This window comes from Arachis stenosperma, chromosome 1 (assembly GCF_014773155.1).
Source record: "Arachis stenosperma cultivar V10309 chromosome 1, arast.V10309.gnm1.PFL2, whole genome shotgun sequence".
Lineage (NCBI taxonomy): Eukaryota > Viridiplantae > Streptophyta > Magnoliopsida > Fabales > Fabaceae > Arachis > Arachis stenosperma.
This window is the reverse complement of record NC_080377.1, coordinates 125,736,855-125,755,754: the sequence shown is the minus strand read 5'-3', so window position 1 is coordinate 125,755,754 and position 18,900 is coordinate 125,736,855. Positions and strand designations below refer to the sequence as shown.

The 18,900-nt window shown below is 28.7% G+C and overlaps 2 protein-coding genes across 2 annotated transcripts; both read right to left on the bottom strand.

Moving 5' to 3' along the window:
- Positions 1–9,499: 9,499 nt before the first annotated feature.
- Positions 9,500–10,940, bottom strand: LOC130961084 (uncharacterized). Its single transcript, XM_057886757.1, has one exon. The coding sequence runs from the start codon at positions 10,725–10,727 to the stop codon at positions 10,059–10,061; it is 669 nt and encodes a 222-aa protein (XP_057742740.1). The 5' UTR covers positions 10,728–10,940; the 3' UTR covers positions 9,500–10,058.
- Positions 10,941–17,174: 6,234 nt separating this feature from the next.
- On the bottom strand, positions 17,175–18,044 carry LOC130961092 (probable transcription repressor OFP9). Its single transcript, XM_057886770.1, has one exon. It carries the CDS (start codon positions 17,829–17,831, stop codon positions 17,367–17,369), a length of 465 nt encoding a protein of 154 aa, XP_057742753.1. The 5' UTR covers positions 17,832–18,044; the 3' UTR covers positions 17,175–17,366.
- Between the last annotated feature and the right edge of the window lie 856 nt (positions 18,045–18,900).

Sequence of the window (18,900 nt, the reverse complement as noted above, 5' to 3'; positions counted from 1 at the left end):
AGCTAGATAACGTCTGTGTTTTATGTAATAGAGATGTGGAACATGTGCACACTTGTTTCTATGCTGTGAGTTTGCTTGACAGGTGTGGAGTGTTTGGATATCAATGTTGGGCCAACAATGGTCTATTTCAGGCACAATGAAAGAACATTTTCTGTGTTCGACTGAGGAGTCGAGGAGCAGAGAGGACAACGATTGAGATGCTTCTATGTGATCGTTTGGAATATCTGGCTAGAAAGGAATAGAAGGATATTTTAGAATAAAAGCAAAGGTGTTGAGGAAATTACTCACATGACTGTCATGAGCCATAACGAGTGGAGAGGTGTGGACCCCTTTAGTTGTTGATGGTTATGCCGGAGATAACAGGAGGTTTTTTTATGGCTGTTGTATTACCTTTTAAGTTGTTATTTTGTTTCTTGTTTGATTATTCCACTGTATCGTGTTGAGCTCTTTGTTTTTTTTAAAAAAATAATTAAGAATATTTTTGGCACTTAGAACCTGATCAAAGTTTAAATTTATATCGAACATTGACTTGTCAAACATTAGTTTATCGAAGAGTTTAATAATAACAAGTCGAAAATATTATTTTTGATATAACAAACTTTTAAAATAATAAATATAAAAATTAATTATTTTTTATAGTGTAATAATATACTATTAAATATGTATACAAAACTCTTTTTTAAAAACAGAATCATAATACATAAAAATTAAAATGATATAAATTTATGGGTTATACAGTAATCAATAATTTTCTTTTTTTTTTTTTATCAAAGATAGGAGACTCGAACCCGCAACCTTTTAATTGAGTACGAGGCCCGTAACCTTTTAATTGAGTATAAGGAGATTATGCCATTTGAGTTATAACTCATTGGCATCAATAACTTTCTTAAACAACATGAACAATCACCAATCAAATCAAAACACACTACACCTCTAAATTACCCACCTAAATCTTAATATTAGAATAATCATCTGCACACTTAATAAAATAAACATCTGATATGTTCATTGTTCACATTATTTAGTATTTTCATTGTCTATTTATACTTTTTTCTAAATTTATATATGCGTAAACAATTATTGTGGATGTTCACATTGGGATGGACCCCTAGCTTAGGTTGTTTTGTCACCAATGAGAATGTGAGCAGTGACCACCATCTACCCTAGGCAATAGGATTCGACTCATATTCGTTTCTGGTAGAAACGGGACCGCACTTGGTGGCTTTTCATCCTCTTTGTTTCGACGGAAACTAACCCAACTAACCCCACCCCAACTGGTGGTGAATACTACCTCTCCTTATCCACGTTAGTGAAACTATCAAGTAAGATTCACATAGCTTTATTTGTACATTCTTTTTTTCCTGCACGAGCTATAATGTTCTATGGGTAACTATTATATGCAAATGCAATCAACTAATTTTCCGCACTCTTAGCTTGTGACCTAATATAACAATTATTTTTATATTTACTGTATTATATAAAAAAGAGTAAAAGACATATAAGTTGTGGCTTTTTATCTCAAAAATAAATAAATTTTTAAATAATTAAAAATACAAAAATGTTATTCATTTTTTAAAACGTGAAACATTTAAGTTTTTTTGAAAAATAAATTTTCTTTATATATTTTTGATAAAAAGACTTAAATATCTTATATTTTAAAATATCAGAGACATTTTTATATTTTTAATTAAAAAATTTATGTGTCTTTAAATTAAAAATTAATAACCTATTTTTTTTATAAAAAATAAAAACTGTCTATACCTGTAATGTAGGACTAGATAATTAATTATTCGTTACTCATTATTGTGAATTTTAAAATAATTATCATTATGGTGATTATAGAATTTTAAATACTCGAAAAATATAGTTAAAATTAAGGTTATATTTTTATTATTTAACAAATTTTAATTTAATAATACTTTTATTTTATTTTTAAGTAAAAAAATATTTTAACATAATAAAAAATAAAATCTTAATTTTAGTTATATTTTTTAAATATTATAAAAAAATTTCATACTCACCATAGTCCATAGCATTCACTTTCCTATATAGAAGTCACACATCACGTGTCGCGCATTACTGAATTAGTTAGATGTGTGTAAAAGATGAGTTTGTATTATGTATCATCATCAGTTTGGCGCTTTCTCTAACGCCTTAATTAATTAGTTCTAATCACCCAACACATGAACCAATTCTATCATACTAGTATAATTTTGTTGTTAACATTATTAATAGTTAATCATCCCAGATCCATCGAATTACCTACTCCTTTGTCTTTTCCCTTCTGTTAATTAAGCCTTTATTGTTATTTTTAGAGTTAACTATCAATTTGGTATATGAAAAATTTAAATACTTATAAAAAATCTCTAAAAAATATTATCGATAAAATAATTTTTAAATGATTTAAAAATGTGACAAAATAACTAATAAATAGTATATTTTTATAAATAACAAAAAATTTTCATATTTAAGAAATAACTTATTTATTTTATCTGAATTTTTGTGATAATATTAGAATAAATATTTAAAATACAAAAAAAATTCATAACAAAATTTAATTTCTAATTTTTTTTTTAATTTTCAAAAATAAATGTGATCATTCACAATAAAATAACTTTTTAAAAAAAATCACTTAACGTAAAATTACCAAAATTTTAAGATAAAAATATTTTATTTTTGTAGTAATATTTGTAAAAATTATATTAAAATCTATTTTATAATATATATTCAATATTTAATTTTTTTATCATATTTTTAAATTTTTTAAAAATTTATTTCTTTTTGATATTTTTAGGAATATTTTTATCAGTAGTATAAATTTTTTGAAATATTATTTTAGTAGTTTATTTTTATTTTTATTAAAGTTTGAAGCCAATGAGTGGCTATATATATAGGCAGTAGTAGGGAGCAATGCAACTTCATCATGACAGATTTAACTAGACAATAAGGTTGGCTAATTATTAGTGCATATACGTGATGACTATGTGACTTTCATGCACTCAAAGAGCGAGTGAATAAGTTATGCAAACAATAACAAAGAAAGGTTATTATATAATTCATATCATCATCATAGCCTAGATCGATCTTTTCATTAATAATAATTGTTGGACATATACAATTAGGTGAATGCTATGGTGTTTATCACTTTTTACCTAAGTTACTAAAAAAGATAAATAAATAATATTTAATAAATTTTACATGATTTACTTTTTATTTTAAACATTTTATTTTTTACTTTAAAAGAGAAGTTAGGCAATTTAAATACCATAACAAAGGCACCATAGAACTCACCATACAATTATTGGACTAAGATATACTTTGGGTCTTGATTGAATGATAACATGCAAATGCAATTATTGTCTCTCTTGTTATGTATATGTGGTTATTACTTCATTGGTTTTCAGTTTTACGATCACAATCACAATATCTATGTAGCCAACTAGCCATACATGCATGCTTCTCCGTAGTTAAGTAGAATGTTAGAAGAAAGCTACACGAAACTTCCAATGCCCCCAGGCCCCACCCCTCAAATAGTCAAATTTGTTTCTTTCATTTGTCTTTACCTGTTTCTGATCTGTCATTTCAACAAAATCCAATAAGGTTAATGATTATTATTAGTCCTCTGAAAAAGAAAATAAAAGAGAGAGAGAGAGATTTCATTCATTGATTTTTGTTGAGTTAATATTTAAATTACCCTAAAATTTGCCTCAAACCTCATTAATTTTTGAAATTTTAATTGTTTCAGTTTAAATTCTAAATTTTCACTCAATAATTCACGTTAACTTTTTAAATAATTTTCGTTAATGCTATATTGATATGTTAATGCCACATTGACATACATAACATACTAACTAAACAGCTAGTGTTACATATTAAAAAAAAGCAATTTACATAATTAAAATGGATGTAAAAATTCTTTATTCAAATGTAATATTTTCAATTCGTTTATATGAGTGTCTTTTTTATTATTATGTAAACTGTATAGGTAATTACAGTTTTTAATTTGTGTATAAACCGTAAAAGATTGGCACGATTTACACTTAAAAAACTTTGCACATAAACCCGACTGTTTACCACAGATAATGAAAGAAAAATGCTACTAAAAACCATACTTGTCACCACAGTTTATGAAAAAAGCTATGAGCATAAAACCTGATTGGCTACCACAGTTATACTTTCTTATTTCTATTTCGCATAATTTCCAATCACTTCGTCTTCTTTTTTATTCCATTCTCTTTTTTCAGCTATTTGTTTACTTTTATTAATTTTTTTATATTTTTTTTTATCTCTTTGCATCTTTTTTCATTTATTAAATTAATTATGTATTATTTTTATTTTTTTCTCTAAAAAATTGTAAGAAAAAATGACTCATAATTAACCATGCCAAAAATTCTACCATTTTTATGATAACTATGAGAAAAGTGGTTATAATTTTTTGAATAATTTGTGATAGTATAAAAGATATTTATTTAGACTGGATTAAGACACAGTTAAATAAAGATGAAAAGTAAATGGATTATATATTTTTTGCATTCATATGGTTTATATACAAAAATTAAGAATGAAGCGATTTTTAAAAAAAAAAATATACATTAGAAGAGATGAAGAAAAAAAAAAATAGTCTTAACTTATATGGTTTAATACTCACTACGTACTCTGTGATATACTGTACTCTGACTTATAATTTGGTCTCAACTTTTAACAAACATAAATAGATAATTCTTTATATGCATATATTTTTTATTATATGCATTGAAAAGTTTTTTTTATAGTGTTTAAGTTCTATTATAATTGCATTTGACAGATCTATTCTATAATTAAGGTCGTCTAGATACTTATATATATATTCGGTAGCTAAAACAAAGTAATACAGCTTATGCTGATAGTCCAAAAAGTAAGGGATGAAAAAACACCATCTCCCATGTTTGAGACCTGAAATAATAATAATTAAATATCTATATTAAAATATATGAAAACTACTACTTTTTTTTCTCTCCAACATTTTTCTCAAAAACAAATAGATCTTGTAAGAAGAATTCCGGTAACAGTCTTAGAGAAGTCTAAAATATCGGTTCTGCTTTTCAACTTTTTGATTGTCCTCCTTTGATACTTCAAATAATTTAACCTTTCTTCTACCAGTTAAGGTTGTATTTGAAATGATTATCCTATCATTGAATACTAGTTTTTATTCAACCTTGTTATTATACCATTTATTTTCATCTATTGTTAGTGATTCCAATTGATTGGTCATAATTAAATAAAAATATAAAATTAAAAAAATAAAATTAAAATTAAAAATTAAAATGCATTGAGACTGAATTACAAGTTAGAGTACAGTATAGTATATCACAGAGTACGTAGTGAGTACTAAACTATATAAGTTAAGATTATTTTTTTTCCTCTTCATTTCTTTTAAAGTATACTTTTTTTTCTTAAAAATCGTTTTATTCTTAATTTTTGTATGTAAACTATATGAATGCAAAAAAAATATATACTTCATTTACTCTCAATCTTTCTTTGATTGTGCCTTAATTCAGTATAAATAAACATTTTTCATACTATCACAGATTGTTAAAAAAAGTTATAACCACTTTTTTTATAGTTATCATAAAAATGAAAATTTTTTAGCATGTTTAATTATGAGTAATTTTTTCTTGCAATTTTTTAGAGAAAAAAATAAAAAATACATAATTAATTTAATAAATAGAAAAAGATGCAAAGAGATAAAAAAAATTAATAATAACCAAAAAAGACACTCACCTAAACGAATTGAAAATGTTGTATTTGAGTAAAGAATCTTTACACCCATTTTAATTAAGTAAATTGCTCTTAAAAAAATTTCCAGCCATATAAAATGAAGAAATAACGTATTTGTTAGTGTTAGTATATTAATATAAATAATAATACCATGTATCATAATAAGATTTATCTATGTGTCATTTATGTATCACGTGTCATTGGTACATTGTCATATTAAATAACTTAAATTTGACTTTTAAATTTTTATTCTTAATTTATTTTAGTTCCTAAAATTAAATGAAAAAATTTATGATAATATTTTTTTAAGTGTTACATAAAATATTTTTTATAATATTTTTTAAGTATTACAAAAAATATTTATGATAATATTTTTTTAAGTGTTACAAAATATATCTTTTGTAACATTTTTTTAAGTGTTATTAAAAAAGATCTATTATAACATTTTTCATAATATTACTATAGAAGATCTATTATAATATTTTTACTAAATATTATTAAATCTTTAAAAAAATGTTAGTAAAATTCTTTAATAATATAGAATATATTTAATATTTGTTAAAATATTACTAATATACATAAATAACATTTTAATATGATTTGGTAATATTTTTTAAATGTTAGTAAAAATTAAGTATATAATAGTGTTTAGATATATTTAATAGTAAAAGAATATTAAAAATATTATATTTTAAATGTTAAGAATTAACCTAAAATTTAATCCAGATGTTAAAAGACTAAAAAAAACTGTCCTGAAAAAATGACTAAGGCTAATTTGTGAATGATACTGTAAATTTTAATTTATATATACTCCAATAGTTATTGTTCTTTATGTATTTACAGGGAAGGCAAACATAGACACATTAAAGCACAGGTAACATAATGTAAGCCTTTTTTTTCTCATTGTAGTTATTTTTCCGAAGTTCTGTGAATTGGCCTGGCTATACATATATGTTCCTATCTGGTTTGTGAATATAACAAATTAAATTAACAATCACCATCACTAGTCACCCTGCTGCAACGAGATTCATTGAACTGTAATAATGAAACCGATCAATTGAGACATGAACAACATGCCCGCACTATGATTTTTCATACAACATGTGAGACAGGATGCAATTGGGCACTGACATAGATATTCCCTTATCTTTATATAACTTCACACTATGTAATTGTTATTTCATGCCCTGCAGTTTATTATTATTATTATTATTATTAGAGGCGAAACTAAAAATTTTTTTGGGAGAGGCTAACATAAAAAATATAAATTAAGAAGAGAAAAAAATTTAAATTAAGAAGAAATCAAACTGAAAAATTAGAGATTTAAGCATGTATAAATTATTAATTTGGGGTCCATTGTCCCTCTTCTCATCAAGGTAGCTCCGCCGCTTATTATTATTATTGCTAGCGAAGCTAACTAGCATATAAAAATATGTAATTGGTAATAATAGAAGAGAAATACTAGAGAATTATCAATGTTTTAAAATATGGGCTAAAATATGTTGTTAGATTATTAAACTATAAAAATTAGGTTAATGATTAAAAATAATGAAAACAAATAATAAATTTTAATACTCCTCTAATATTTTTCATAATAAAATTAGAAAATATATAATTTAATGTTTAATAATTAATTTTTACTATAGTCATGCTTTAAATATAATTAATAGTAACGAAATAATTCATAGCAAGGACTTCTAATGCTAATTAGGTCTTTGCTATGAAGACTTCTAGTGCTCCCAACATATAAGGATATCTGGTGTTTCAGTACAGTGGATAGCTACTGTTAACTGAATTTAGGTTACCAGGAAATTATGGATCCGGGAAAACTTTGGTACATGCCATCTGAAATAACATGACAATCAAGACGATTACCTCACCGTCTGAAAATGCTTGTGGTCCACTATTTCTTACTTTTTTTCTTGGTCTTTTTTTTTTAATATAGAATAAAGAGGAGTGTCTACTATAGTGTCTACTAGTAGACTACATACGACAAATATTGTTTAAATAATAATAATGATAATAAATTAATAATGTTAAATTTTTTTTTGGTGATGAGTTTCTTGACTTGTGTTTTTTACGAAAACGAATTGGATATTTAAGCCTTGAATTCCTGTAAGTTCATAAAGTGATTCAATGATCCAGTTTGAGTTTTACTGTTTTAGATGTCACTATGTATTATTGAATTTTTGGCCTAATAATTAATGTATATGATAAAATAAGATAAGATTAAATAATAGTGTAAAATTTTTTGTGATTTAAGTTTTTTTATGGTTAAAACTTGATCATTATATATACATCAATATATGTTATAAAGAAAAGAATCACATTTTAATCGAATTCTCTTAACGTCTAATGGATTCATCACCTGTCATTTGTGAAGAAATTAGACAGAATTTGTATTCTCAAGTATTAAACAGTCACATAAATATTATTCTTCAACTATCACAGAAGTACGTATATAGGTCTCTTTTATTTGGTATTCTAACTTTTTGTATAAATTCATAAAATCTAACAAATAAGAATAATAACCCTTTTTTTTTATTCCTTGGTTCAGAGTGGGAGATCAGGAATTTTGTAACATCATAAATAGCAGTAGCACTTTCAAGTTTGAATAACAGAGTCAATGTGTAGCACGTTTTTTTTTTTTTTGGGTTGGAATATGTAACACTCCGAATATAGACAAGAAATATATGATTCTTTTTGGGCTCTCGCCGTATGTCTTGAGAACTAGTTTTGTTTTTGGTATTTCTTAATAACTAGTTATTGAGCCTAGATTCAAAGCTCGAAGAAACTAAAACACGAGTTTGGGTTGTCACTATGAAATCCAATTTAAAAATATTCATTTTAGTAACCAATTAGTTTACTAAAAAGAGAGACTGACACCCTTCTCATGACCCAAAAAAAAAAAAAAAGACTACCTACACTCTTCTAATGTTTATCTTCTTGAATTACATTACAAGTTACAACACATTCCAATCATAATAGAATTATTATCAGTGTTATGCAGGTGTTCGTGTTTTCGAAATCAAAGTAAGATCATGGTTCATGATCTAAATTCTAGAAGCAGAACCAAATTTCTCTTTTCGAATATCAATTTTAAAAGCGCATCAAAATCTCTAATTTCGTCAATGAAAAAAAAAAAGATGAGACAAATACAATATAATCTTTGGCAAAATTATAAATATGCATACGAAAGACTAATAAACATTCTGGAAATGTATCTTATTTGCACTTTGCATGAATAAACATAACAATGGCACTTTACAAACTTCACAAAAATTCGGAATAAATATTAGGGCGTTATAGAAAAGCAAATAAACTTTTTGGAGGGGAAGTAACTTTGCAGAAAATAAATTACAGAATCAAAATAAATTAAAGGAAAGAGAAGAATGGAAGGAAGCCTACTTAGAGAACTTACAACAAAACTCAAAAAATGGCTAGGATGTGAATGTGTAAAAAATGTGTTTTTGGAGCAAATTTCCAATTCTTTGCTTCTCGCTACCAACAGCGTCGAACCCACTCTTCGAGAATGATATGGTGTGCAACCCTTCCTTGTCAAATTGAAACCTCGGTGCAGAATTCTTCGAATCCTTGGCAAAAGAACTTTTCTACACCTTACGGCTGTTTTCGATCCACTCTTTCCTTGTCGAGTGATAATTAATGCTTGTTTTGATCGACGTATTTTTTGCATTTATGAGTAGATTTGTTCAGATTAAGCCCGGAACAATGTGGATGATACTCAAATTTGTTAAGTTTGCCTTCTAACTTCTAATGAAGTTTAAAGTAGTGCAGGACAAAATCAAAACTATAATTTCGCAAATGACACGGCACCATCTATCTATATAGGCAACAAAGACTACAATGCTGTAACCAAATCTAATATTCCTCGTTATGCGCGCTTAAACCAGCATCATCCTCTTCAATGCTGTTACCAGTTACCACAATCGTTTTCTTTGTTATTTATTGTTTTTCACTTTGACAATGTTGGAGTTGCCAACTTAAAAGAGGATCTGTACTTAAAAAAAAAGGATAATGATATTATACATTTATACAATAGAAATCCTGAAATACAGATGTCAAAATTTTCTTCGTAGAACAGAGAATCCATTTGATAAGGAGAGACAAAAGTTGGCGAGTGCTAAGAGGAGAGTAATATAAAGAGACAAATAACAGCATACATAGATGAGAGATGACAAGGATGGGAGAGGGAATTTCAAATTTTGAAGTGGTAGTATCTGTTATGCTGGAGGTGAGGGATCCAAGAAAGAAAAAAAGAAATGGTTGGTTGGTTCAGATTTTTAGAAGATATCGAGAATCTCTAGAATGGAACGGTTGCAAAGAGGGCAGGTGCCCCGGTTCAACCAGACCTCTCGACAGCACACTCTGCAGAACGTGTGTCCACATGGTATGAACGCCGCGCCTTTCTTCCGCCCCATGCACACGCAGCACACCCAATCACCCCCTTCTTCACTATCCCCACCACCACCCCTCCCCCCTCCTCCTTCCGTTTCCTCCAGCAGCCGCATCAGCGACATCCTCCATGGCGTCTCCGATCCCCCGACATCCCTCTCCCCCTCCTCCTGCGAACCCCGCAATTCACGCTCCGCCGCCAATGCCGCCGCCAGATTCATCCCTGTAGAGGGCCGTTCGCATTCGGGCCCGTCCCCGTTCGGATCTTGACCCGGGTCCGTTTCTTGCGGCGGTGATGCGGCTACTGCAGCTCCAGCCTCAGGCGCCTCTTGTTGGTGTGCAGCGTGCGTAGTGAGGGTTAGGGGAGAGGGACGGAAAACCCAGGTGGCACCGCAGCAACCCATTCCGGTGAATCTGAAGCGGTCCTTGAGAGTTCTCCTTCTGCGTTGTCCTGTGTGGACAACGCCGTCCATCTGGTCCGTTAAGAGACCCAGAATGGTTCTTGCCTCCGTTTCAGCTCGCAACGATTCCTGCAGCATCATACCCAGTTGACTCATCTCCGAAAGAATGAGATGAGCTACCCCTAGACCAGAGATCTCGCGACGGGGTGCTGAAACAGAATTTAGTAGTGAAATAGGGACACAATGACCCAACGGTGCCTCCCTTCAAACGGTGGAAGCTCCGTCGTTGAAATACATAAGGAGAGAAGGAGAAGGGGGTGGTTTGTGATTTGAGCACGACAAAAGAGAAGAGGGAGAGAGACAGAGAGAGTGAGTAGTCCAAATTTTGGGAGTTTCTACGCGGCCCATTGTCAATTTATTGTTCTTTATTTCCTTCTGTGGTGCAGTCTAAGTAAAAATTGAACTTTGACACGCCACTCAACTCAATTCTAGCTCACAAATACGGGCTTAAATAACAGAAACATAATTCGATATGTATCTATTAATTATAAATTTTTTATTTATATCTTATATTAAAATTATATAAAAAATAATTATAAAAATTTAAATAAAAATATTAATATATATAAATATATATTATTATTATATATATATAATATTAAAAATATAAACTAAAATATAAAATATGTATATTAATAATTTAATATATATAATATCAAGCTAATTTACAAACTAATAAACTAAGTTTATTCAATCTCAAACTCAACTTATTTAATTTATGAGTTTAATTTTAGGTTCAACTTCAGCTCATAAGTTTACGAACTTAGTTTATCGAACTATTAATGAATCGAACTCGAGTTGGCTCATGAACTAACTTTGACTCACTTCTAACTCTATCCTATCGTAAACAAATTTTGTAGAAATATCTATAACTAATTTACATAAACTCTTTGCCAATTAAGATGTAATACTCACAAAATAAAGCTATGTATGTATTATTTTTTATATAAGACGAGAAATACTTTTTGATGATGATATTTATTTATCAAATTCAAATTTAACTTATAAAAAACTTTTATTAATATTCTTTGATCCATTTAACTTTATAAATATTTTAGAACTGAGATAACATAAGATACCAATATTATTTGTTGCTTTGATCTACCTTATTGAATCATCTACATTGATTGAGGACTCAATGTCAGAATGCATTCTTTTCAGTTGTAGAAGTTTTCATCTAGTTCCTGTAGCTAGTCCTAAATGCATATTCTAGTATACAAATTGGCTATGTGAAATAGTTCCTGCTAACTTAAGAAGATAGGGAGTACTACCTTAGTCGTTTATGGGTATAATTATTTACTTAATCTGATAAAAATAAAAATTAATGATCAAATAATTTTTATTTTTGATAATTATTCTCAAAAATTAAATTCTAACCACATATTTCTCCACTTTTATATTCATTTTTCTCTTCCAAATTATTCCTTCTCTACCACATTCACCATGTGATAATTAACTTGAAGATAAGTATGATTATTCATAAAAATTACCGGCAAATAAAATTCAAATTCATCCAAACTCTCCCTCTAAGTTTTATATAGGAGGTTTTGGTAATCACAATAATTAAATCAGTGATTTGGAATGACTAACAAGAAAAGGTAAGCGTTAGAATAGTTAGAATGATTCATATATGATTAATACACTTTTATTATTATTAAGTCACCAAAAAATACACTTTTATTAATATTTTGATGATGATTAATGACTATAAATGTTTATGTTGATGCTTGAATGATAAATGAGTCATTGATATTATTTATAAGTGTTTGATATGAATTTTGGATGGTTATACATGTATGTTGATGATGGCCCAAAGTTAACATACTCTTGTTGGGGATAAATTATAATTTTATAAAAGTTAGAAATTAAGTAAAGAGTCCATAAAATAATGTTTAATGAAGTTAATTATATAAAATATTGAAAGATTTAAGGAAAAGTGAGTAAAAAGCTCAAAGATGTCATAAACAAATAATTTAAGGATATAAAATTTGTATGATGCACAAAATATGAGCATGAGGTAATTTAGAGTAAATAATAAAAAATTTAAGTTTAAAAATATAAACATAGGAAGCTCAGGGATAAAAATATAATTGTATAAAAGATTCGAATTAAAAATATAATCAAGAGGGCATAAATAATAATTTCAGTAAAGATAGAGGTAAAATTATAAATATAACAAAATATTAAGATAAGGATAAAAAAATAAGAATAAAATAGTAGTTTTAATTAATAAAGGGTAAATTAGTAATTTAAAAAGTATAAGGGGTAAAATTATTATTTTGATAAAAGATAAAGTTAAAATAGGTGAATACAAAAAATTATAGACAAAATGATCATTTTGGTAAAATACAAAGTTAAAATAGTAAAAATAAAAATACTAGGGATAAATAGTTATTTTAAAAAATGTGAGATTAATATAGGAAGAATTGAATGTTAAAAGACAAAATTATCATATTATAAAATATTAACGGTAAAAAGTACTTATGAGAAAAAGAGACAAAAGTCTTTTAAAAAAATTAAAGGACAAAATAGTATTTAAAATAAAAGATTAAGGGTAAAAATGTAAGTTCAAGGGACTAAGGACATAAAAATTATTTTTTAAAAGTTTGAGCATAAAGATGTAATTTTGAAAAAAGAGGGCTATAAAAATCATGATGAGAAAAGAATAATGTTAAAAAGAATAAATTTAAAAAATCAAAGAACATAAAAGATAATATATATAATAAAATAAAATAAAAAAATGGAGGATAAAAGGATCCTTGTAGACAAAAAGAATTCACTATAAAACTATTAAGTTATAATTTCAACAGAAAAGATGAATAAACTTTAAGTTTTTGGAATGTAGATTCTAATTCAAGTATATGTCTGGTAAGGATAATGGTTCATTCCCACTTGTTCAGTGCAATGAGGTGGAGACGCCCACCTATGTGATAATTTCTGTTTTTCAATTAAAAGTATATTATGGTGTCAAATTTTGCGACGATTGTTAAGTGTCCCGAGTATGCATAGTTATGCACATGAGATTTGTATGATGAGTGTAGGCAGTTGAAGAACCATATTTGGATTGGTCCCAAGTAATGTCGGATTGCAGGTAGCTAATAACATATCATCTTAAGCAGTTTTTGAAGTTTTTTTATTTATTTCTTAGGTTTTAGTAAATTTCCTTATGTTTTCTAATGAAATTGAATAAATAATCAAATATTTAAAGTTGTGTTAGAGTTTTTATAATTCCACGAATTTTTGGCACAAAAACAATCAAAAATCAAAAGAAAAATTTAAAAACAACAAAAGTGCGGCCTAAGGAATCAAAAACCCAAACAGCATGCCTAACGGATGGAAGCCATGCCTGTCAGAACCCCTTCACATTACAGCACGCCCGACGGGAGGAACCTGCGCCTAGCGGACAGCTCTTGAGCCCGATGGCCCTCCTAGCACATCCGACGAACTCCCCGCCTTCCTCTTTCACGCCTGGTGGCCTTCGGTACACGGCTGGTAGCCTGAAGATGAAATATTGGACTTTTGTCCAATTTTTTTAATACAAGTCCAGATTAAACATAATTACAACTCAGAAAATGCAACAATTAAGGTTTAAGATTAAATTATTCACATCATTAGAAGTCTTAATCACATCCAGAATATTGAAGACTCTAAAAAATTAGTTATTAATTCTTTCTAAAAACATAGGGGATTTGGTTCGTTTAGAATTTGAATTAAATTTTCATTTTGAGTTTGAAATTGAAGTAGTAAGCAGTTATCTTGTTTTCCTCTCCGAAAGATAAGTGGTTATCTTATCTTTCTCTTAGAGAGGTAAGATTAGTTTAGTTTGAAGTTTAGATTTTAAAATTAGGATATAAATAAGTGAACCTAGTTCACAGAGAGGATTAATTAGCTCTTCCGTAATCTTCTTGTTTTTCTTCTACTTTTTTATAGGTAGCTAATTTTTTGTCAAAAGGTTAGGAGCTCTGTTTTCTATAGATTATTAATCTAAGTTTATTTTATATTGATTTTTTGCATTGAGCTATTTCATGATTGAGTTATTTGTTCTTCATTCGGATTAGTGGTATTGAAAGATATGCTAATCTCTTTTGAATTATTTTATTATAATTGAAAAATTTGATATTTGAATTAAAACTTGAAAACTCATTTACATGACTCTTTAAATTCGGCTAGGAATAGTGATTCAATTAGTGTGTGACACATACATGACTTTCAATCACTCTAATTTTAAATAAGTGACATATAATTCGGATTAGAACAACTTTTGAAAATTGTGTTTTTTTCTAAGATTTAACTGGATAGGATTAGCTTGAATACGTGACATATAATTTGATCTAAGGTATACTTTTAAATCTTATTTGAATCTAAAATAAGCTTTTGTGCTTAATCTCTTGATTAATTAATTGACGACTAATTAATGCTTGAGAAACTGAGGAGTCAAGGAATTGGAAATCAGTTACTAAAGGTTTTGTCGTGAAAGATCTTTGCAAACTTCAAGATAAGTGAACAAGGTTTGATTTCTCTAAAAGTATAAACATCTTCGAAGCCCTTGACTCTCACCATCATTGTCTTCTCTCAAATCAACATTCAAGCTCTCTATCCATAAGCATTCAATTATTCAAGGTTCTCAAGCTCTCAGTAAGACACAATTTTGCCCCCTTCAAAATAAGATTTTATTGATCTAATTAGGCTTTTAATTTGATATTTGCTTGCTCAATTCTTTAATTTTCATGGAAATTATATCTACTCACGTTGGTATTATTTAAACTATTTAGTGCACTTGCCGGTATCTGTGAATTTTAATTTTCGCTCATCAATAACCAACTGACGTGTAAACTCATGACTTACATAGAGCAGACATGCATCATATTGTTTGCTACATTTTCTTTGTGCTTATGCTATGTGCATATTCTCTATAAGTATTATATGCTTGTTCTCTATTTTTTCGTGTTCTGTGATTAATTTGTACTTATTTATTATTACTACTACTTGTTTACCAAAATAGATTATGATATAGTTAAGGAGAGATTGGGACTATGATAAATGATAAATACTAGACTTTGAACCCATGGTTAATACAATAAAACATACGACTATTTAAAACGTTAAAGCTTTAATTTGCCCTAAGATCAATATACGATTTATCTCTATCGTCAGTACTCTGATGAAAACTATAAATTTTCATCCTTTTTTTTTTATTGTTCCTATAAATGGAGTTGATGGTGAGTTCATTAATACGAGAGTTCTATTCTTTGAGGTATATATCGATGTTATTCACTTACAAAGTATATATCAAAATTAGTCACTATATATTTATATATAAATATATATTTTTTAATTTATTATTAATATGTATTATATATTTTAACATGTATATTTTATTAACGATTAATTTTAGAGTATAAATAATTTTTTTTTAATATTAATATACTATTGTGTGGGAATGGGAAAATTTTCGGTTAGCAAGTCAAAAGCGGCACTTCTATTTTAAATTAAATTATCTTACCTTTCCCTATTGCTGCTTGCTACTTTGTTATTGTTTTTCTATTAGATATTAGACACGAATAATGATCATGGAGATAATAATAAGACACACATCTTACTATCTTAGTATCTTAGGACAAAACGTATTAATATTTAAATAATATTAATATTAGTCAATTTAAAAAAAAAAACAAAAAAAAAAAAACAAAAGAAATAGTAGTGTATCATTTACGCTTCTACTAATAGTAGTGTATCATTAGCGTGGCTAGGTAGTGCTGTCTGAATTTCTATATACACACCTACACTTTATTTTGAAGGAGATGAAAGAATAGAAATGGAAAGGAAATGACAGAGCAGATATCATGGTAAAGATGGTAGTGGACCAAGTGAGAGAAGCTTTAGACTTTAAAGCTTTAACAGGACCTAATCATGTGAACTAAATTAAAATCAAATGCAACCCCGCCCATTTAATTTGTTGCACCACTACTATAGCTACTAGCTCAAGCTAAGTGAGGGAAAAAAAAAAAGCACCGTACCATGAATTATTATTACCCATGGACTTTAACATTCCGACAGTAAAGAGAAAACTCAACCTCCTACCACATGACCCCATTAATTCCCCAATTACTGCCTGCAAGAGTTGCTCACTTTTCCCACTTTCCACCACCATTACACTTGCACTTACAATGTTTATTTACACTCACCTAAAAATCTGTTACAAAATTAACTTAATATTAAAATACAGAATACGCTTTAAAAATATATAAAACAACACATGTAAATATCGAATTTATATTCATAATAATTGACTTAATAACTAATTTTTAGTGTGCAAACCAAAATTCATATTCATTTGATCTTAGAGGAAGGGTGACACCACGAATAATGAGTGGGGATTTGTATGCATAAATGGCGGCACAAAACATGCATTAATGAAACGTTTGCGTAGCATGCATGAGCATGAGTATATTATCGATGGGAAACCTAGGAAGCTGCATAATCTTGTGTTTCAGTTTCAAACATTCAGGCATCAAAGGTCAACTCTGAATTTGTGTTGATTATTATAAATATCTGATAAGACTCACATGTGATGTAGGTGAATAGAATAATTATAGTACTTGGATAAAGCAAGTGTATGCTTTAATTTAAGGATGTCTTAACAGCAGGGATTCAAAAAACTTGTGGGTTATATTTGTCGCCTATCCAAATCTAATCTAACATATGTGATTCACAATAGCCTTAACTTGATGGTTACTACCAGTGACATTTACATGATAAGAATAAATTAGTACAAACCTCATGAAAAAGCTCAAGTATAAGACTATGGTACTCATTGGAGTTCATGGAGATATAATAGTTGAGTAGGCTACGAAGATCTTTGGCTTCTTTGATGCGATTTGCTGTTATCATCTCCATCATGGACTCCCTAAAATCCTCTCTTGGATCATAAGAGCACTTCTCCATTGCCACCATCACAACAAACTTAGTTCTCTCTCTTTCTCTGGCTCTGCTTTGCTGCCTCCTCTGTCTCTCTTTCATCCTCCTCTCCCTAATCAACTGGTCAAGTCTCTCTTGCACCATGGCGTGTGCGACACTCGACACGGAAGGAAACCGATCGGAGGCTGACGAACTCTCTGCTTCCTCTGTGGAAGACACACTAAGCCTCCTACAACTGCTGCAGCATAAGGCCTTGCATCCTCTCTGCTTTAAGGATTTCATTGCTTCGAAGCAAAGACAAATTAAAAGTCTTTCAAGGAAGCAGGTTTAATTTGTGCAATAACACTAATCAAATCTTTTATTCACAATAATTCATCAGTAATAGTGGGACACACAGCAATGGATTAATCATTATGTTTTGTTCTAAGTACATTCAGAAATTAAATTAGGTGTTAGCTTGGAGGGTATATAGGGGACATTGTTATAGTTAATTAACTAGCTAATGATCATCATTATGTTTAAACTACTATAGTAGTAGGTGCTCTTTTTTTTGTAACATTTTAATATTATAAACTTAAGCCTCTTTAATTAGACCTAGTTGATAACGTGCCTTTTGTAGAGCTCTAGAACATTTTTCTTAATTAGTATTATGCTCATTTAATTTAACGCAACATATGGCCCTTGAGAAAAAAACGATAAATGCAATGATCAATGGATAACCAATAATAACTTAATTAGTTGAGCCAAAGATGTCTGAATTCGATGTTGGATGACTAGATGAATGCATATAATGATATAAATTAATTTAAAATTTGTGTTGCAACATACAATTGCTTTTTTGTTTGTGTGCCCGCTACTCTAGCTATTGGTTTGAACTTTTAGGTCCAATTATGGTGAAAATCCAAGAGAATATACACACAGCTAATTTGGAATATCTTTATCAGGTTCGTGTTCATATGATGCACAAATAAAAGGCGCAAAACTAGTAGTAGAGAAAGCAAATTAAAGGTGGCTAGTGGGTGATTAGCATGTGATTAAATATATATGATCCTTGTTTTGCCACACCATTAGGGTAAAATTATAATTTATTTTTGCATGCCCCGGAGCACATGTTAAAGATAAAGAGATGATGAAAAGAATAAGGATTGGACAGACTGTCTCTCGTTTTTAATTTGCTTTTCTTTTAGAATAAGAAGCAACTGGTGAAAAGGGCGAATGGACTTTGAGTTCTTTTATCTTTCCCATGACAAAATCATGATAGACTACTAGGATTGATACGGATTAGGTAATAAACCACCAGGCCATATCCACATGATTTAATTATTTGTTTACAGTAATTAAAATATAAATA

Excerpts from the sequence above, each read along its gene's own strand:
- LOC130961084 (XM_057886757.1), bottom strand. The coding sequence starts at position 10,727 with ATGAGTCAACTGGGTATGATGCTGCAGGAATCGTTGCGAGCTGAAACG.
- LOC130961092 (XM_057886770.1), bottom strand. The coding sequence starts at position 17,831 with ATGAAATCCTTAAAGCAGAGAGGATGCAAGGCCTTATGCTGCAGCAGT.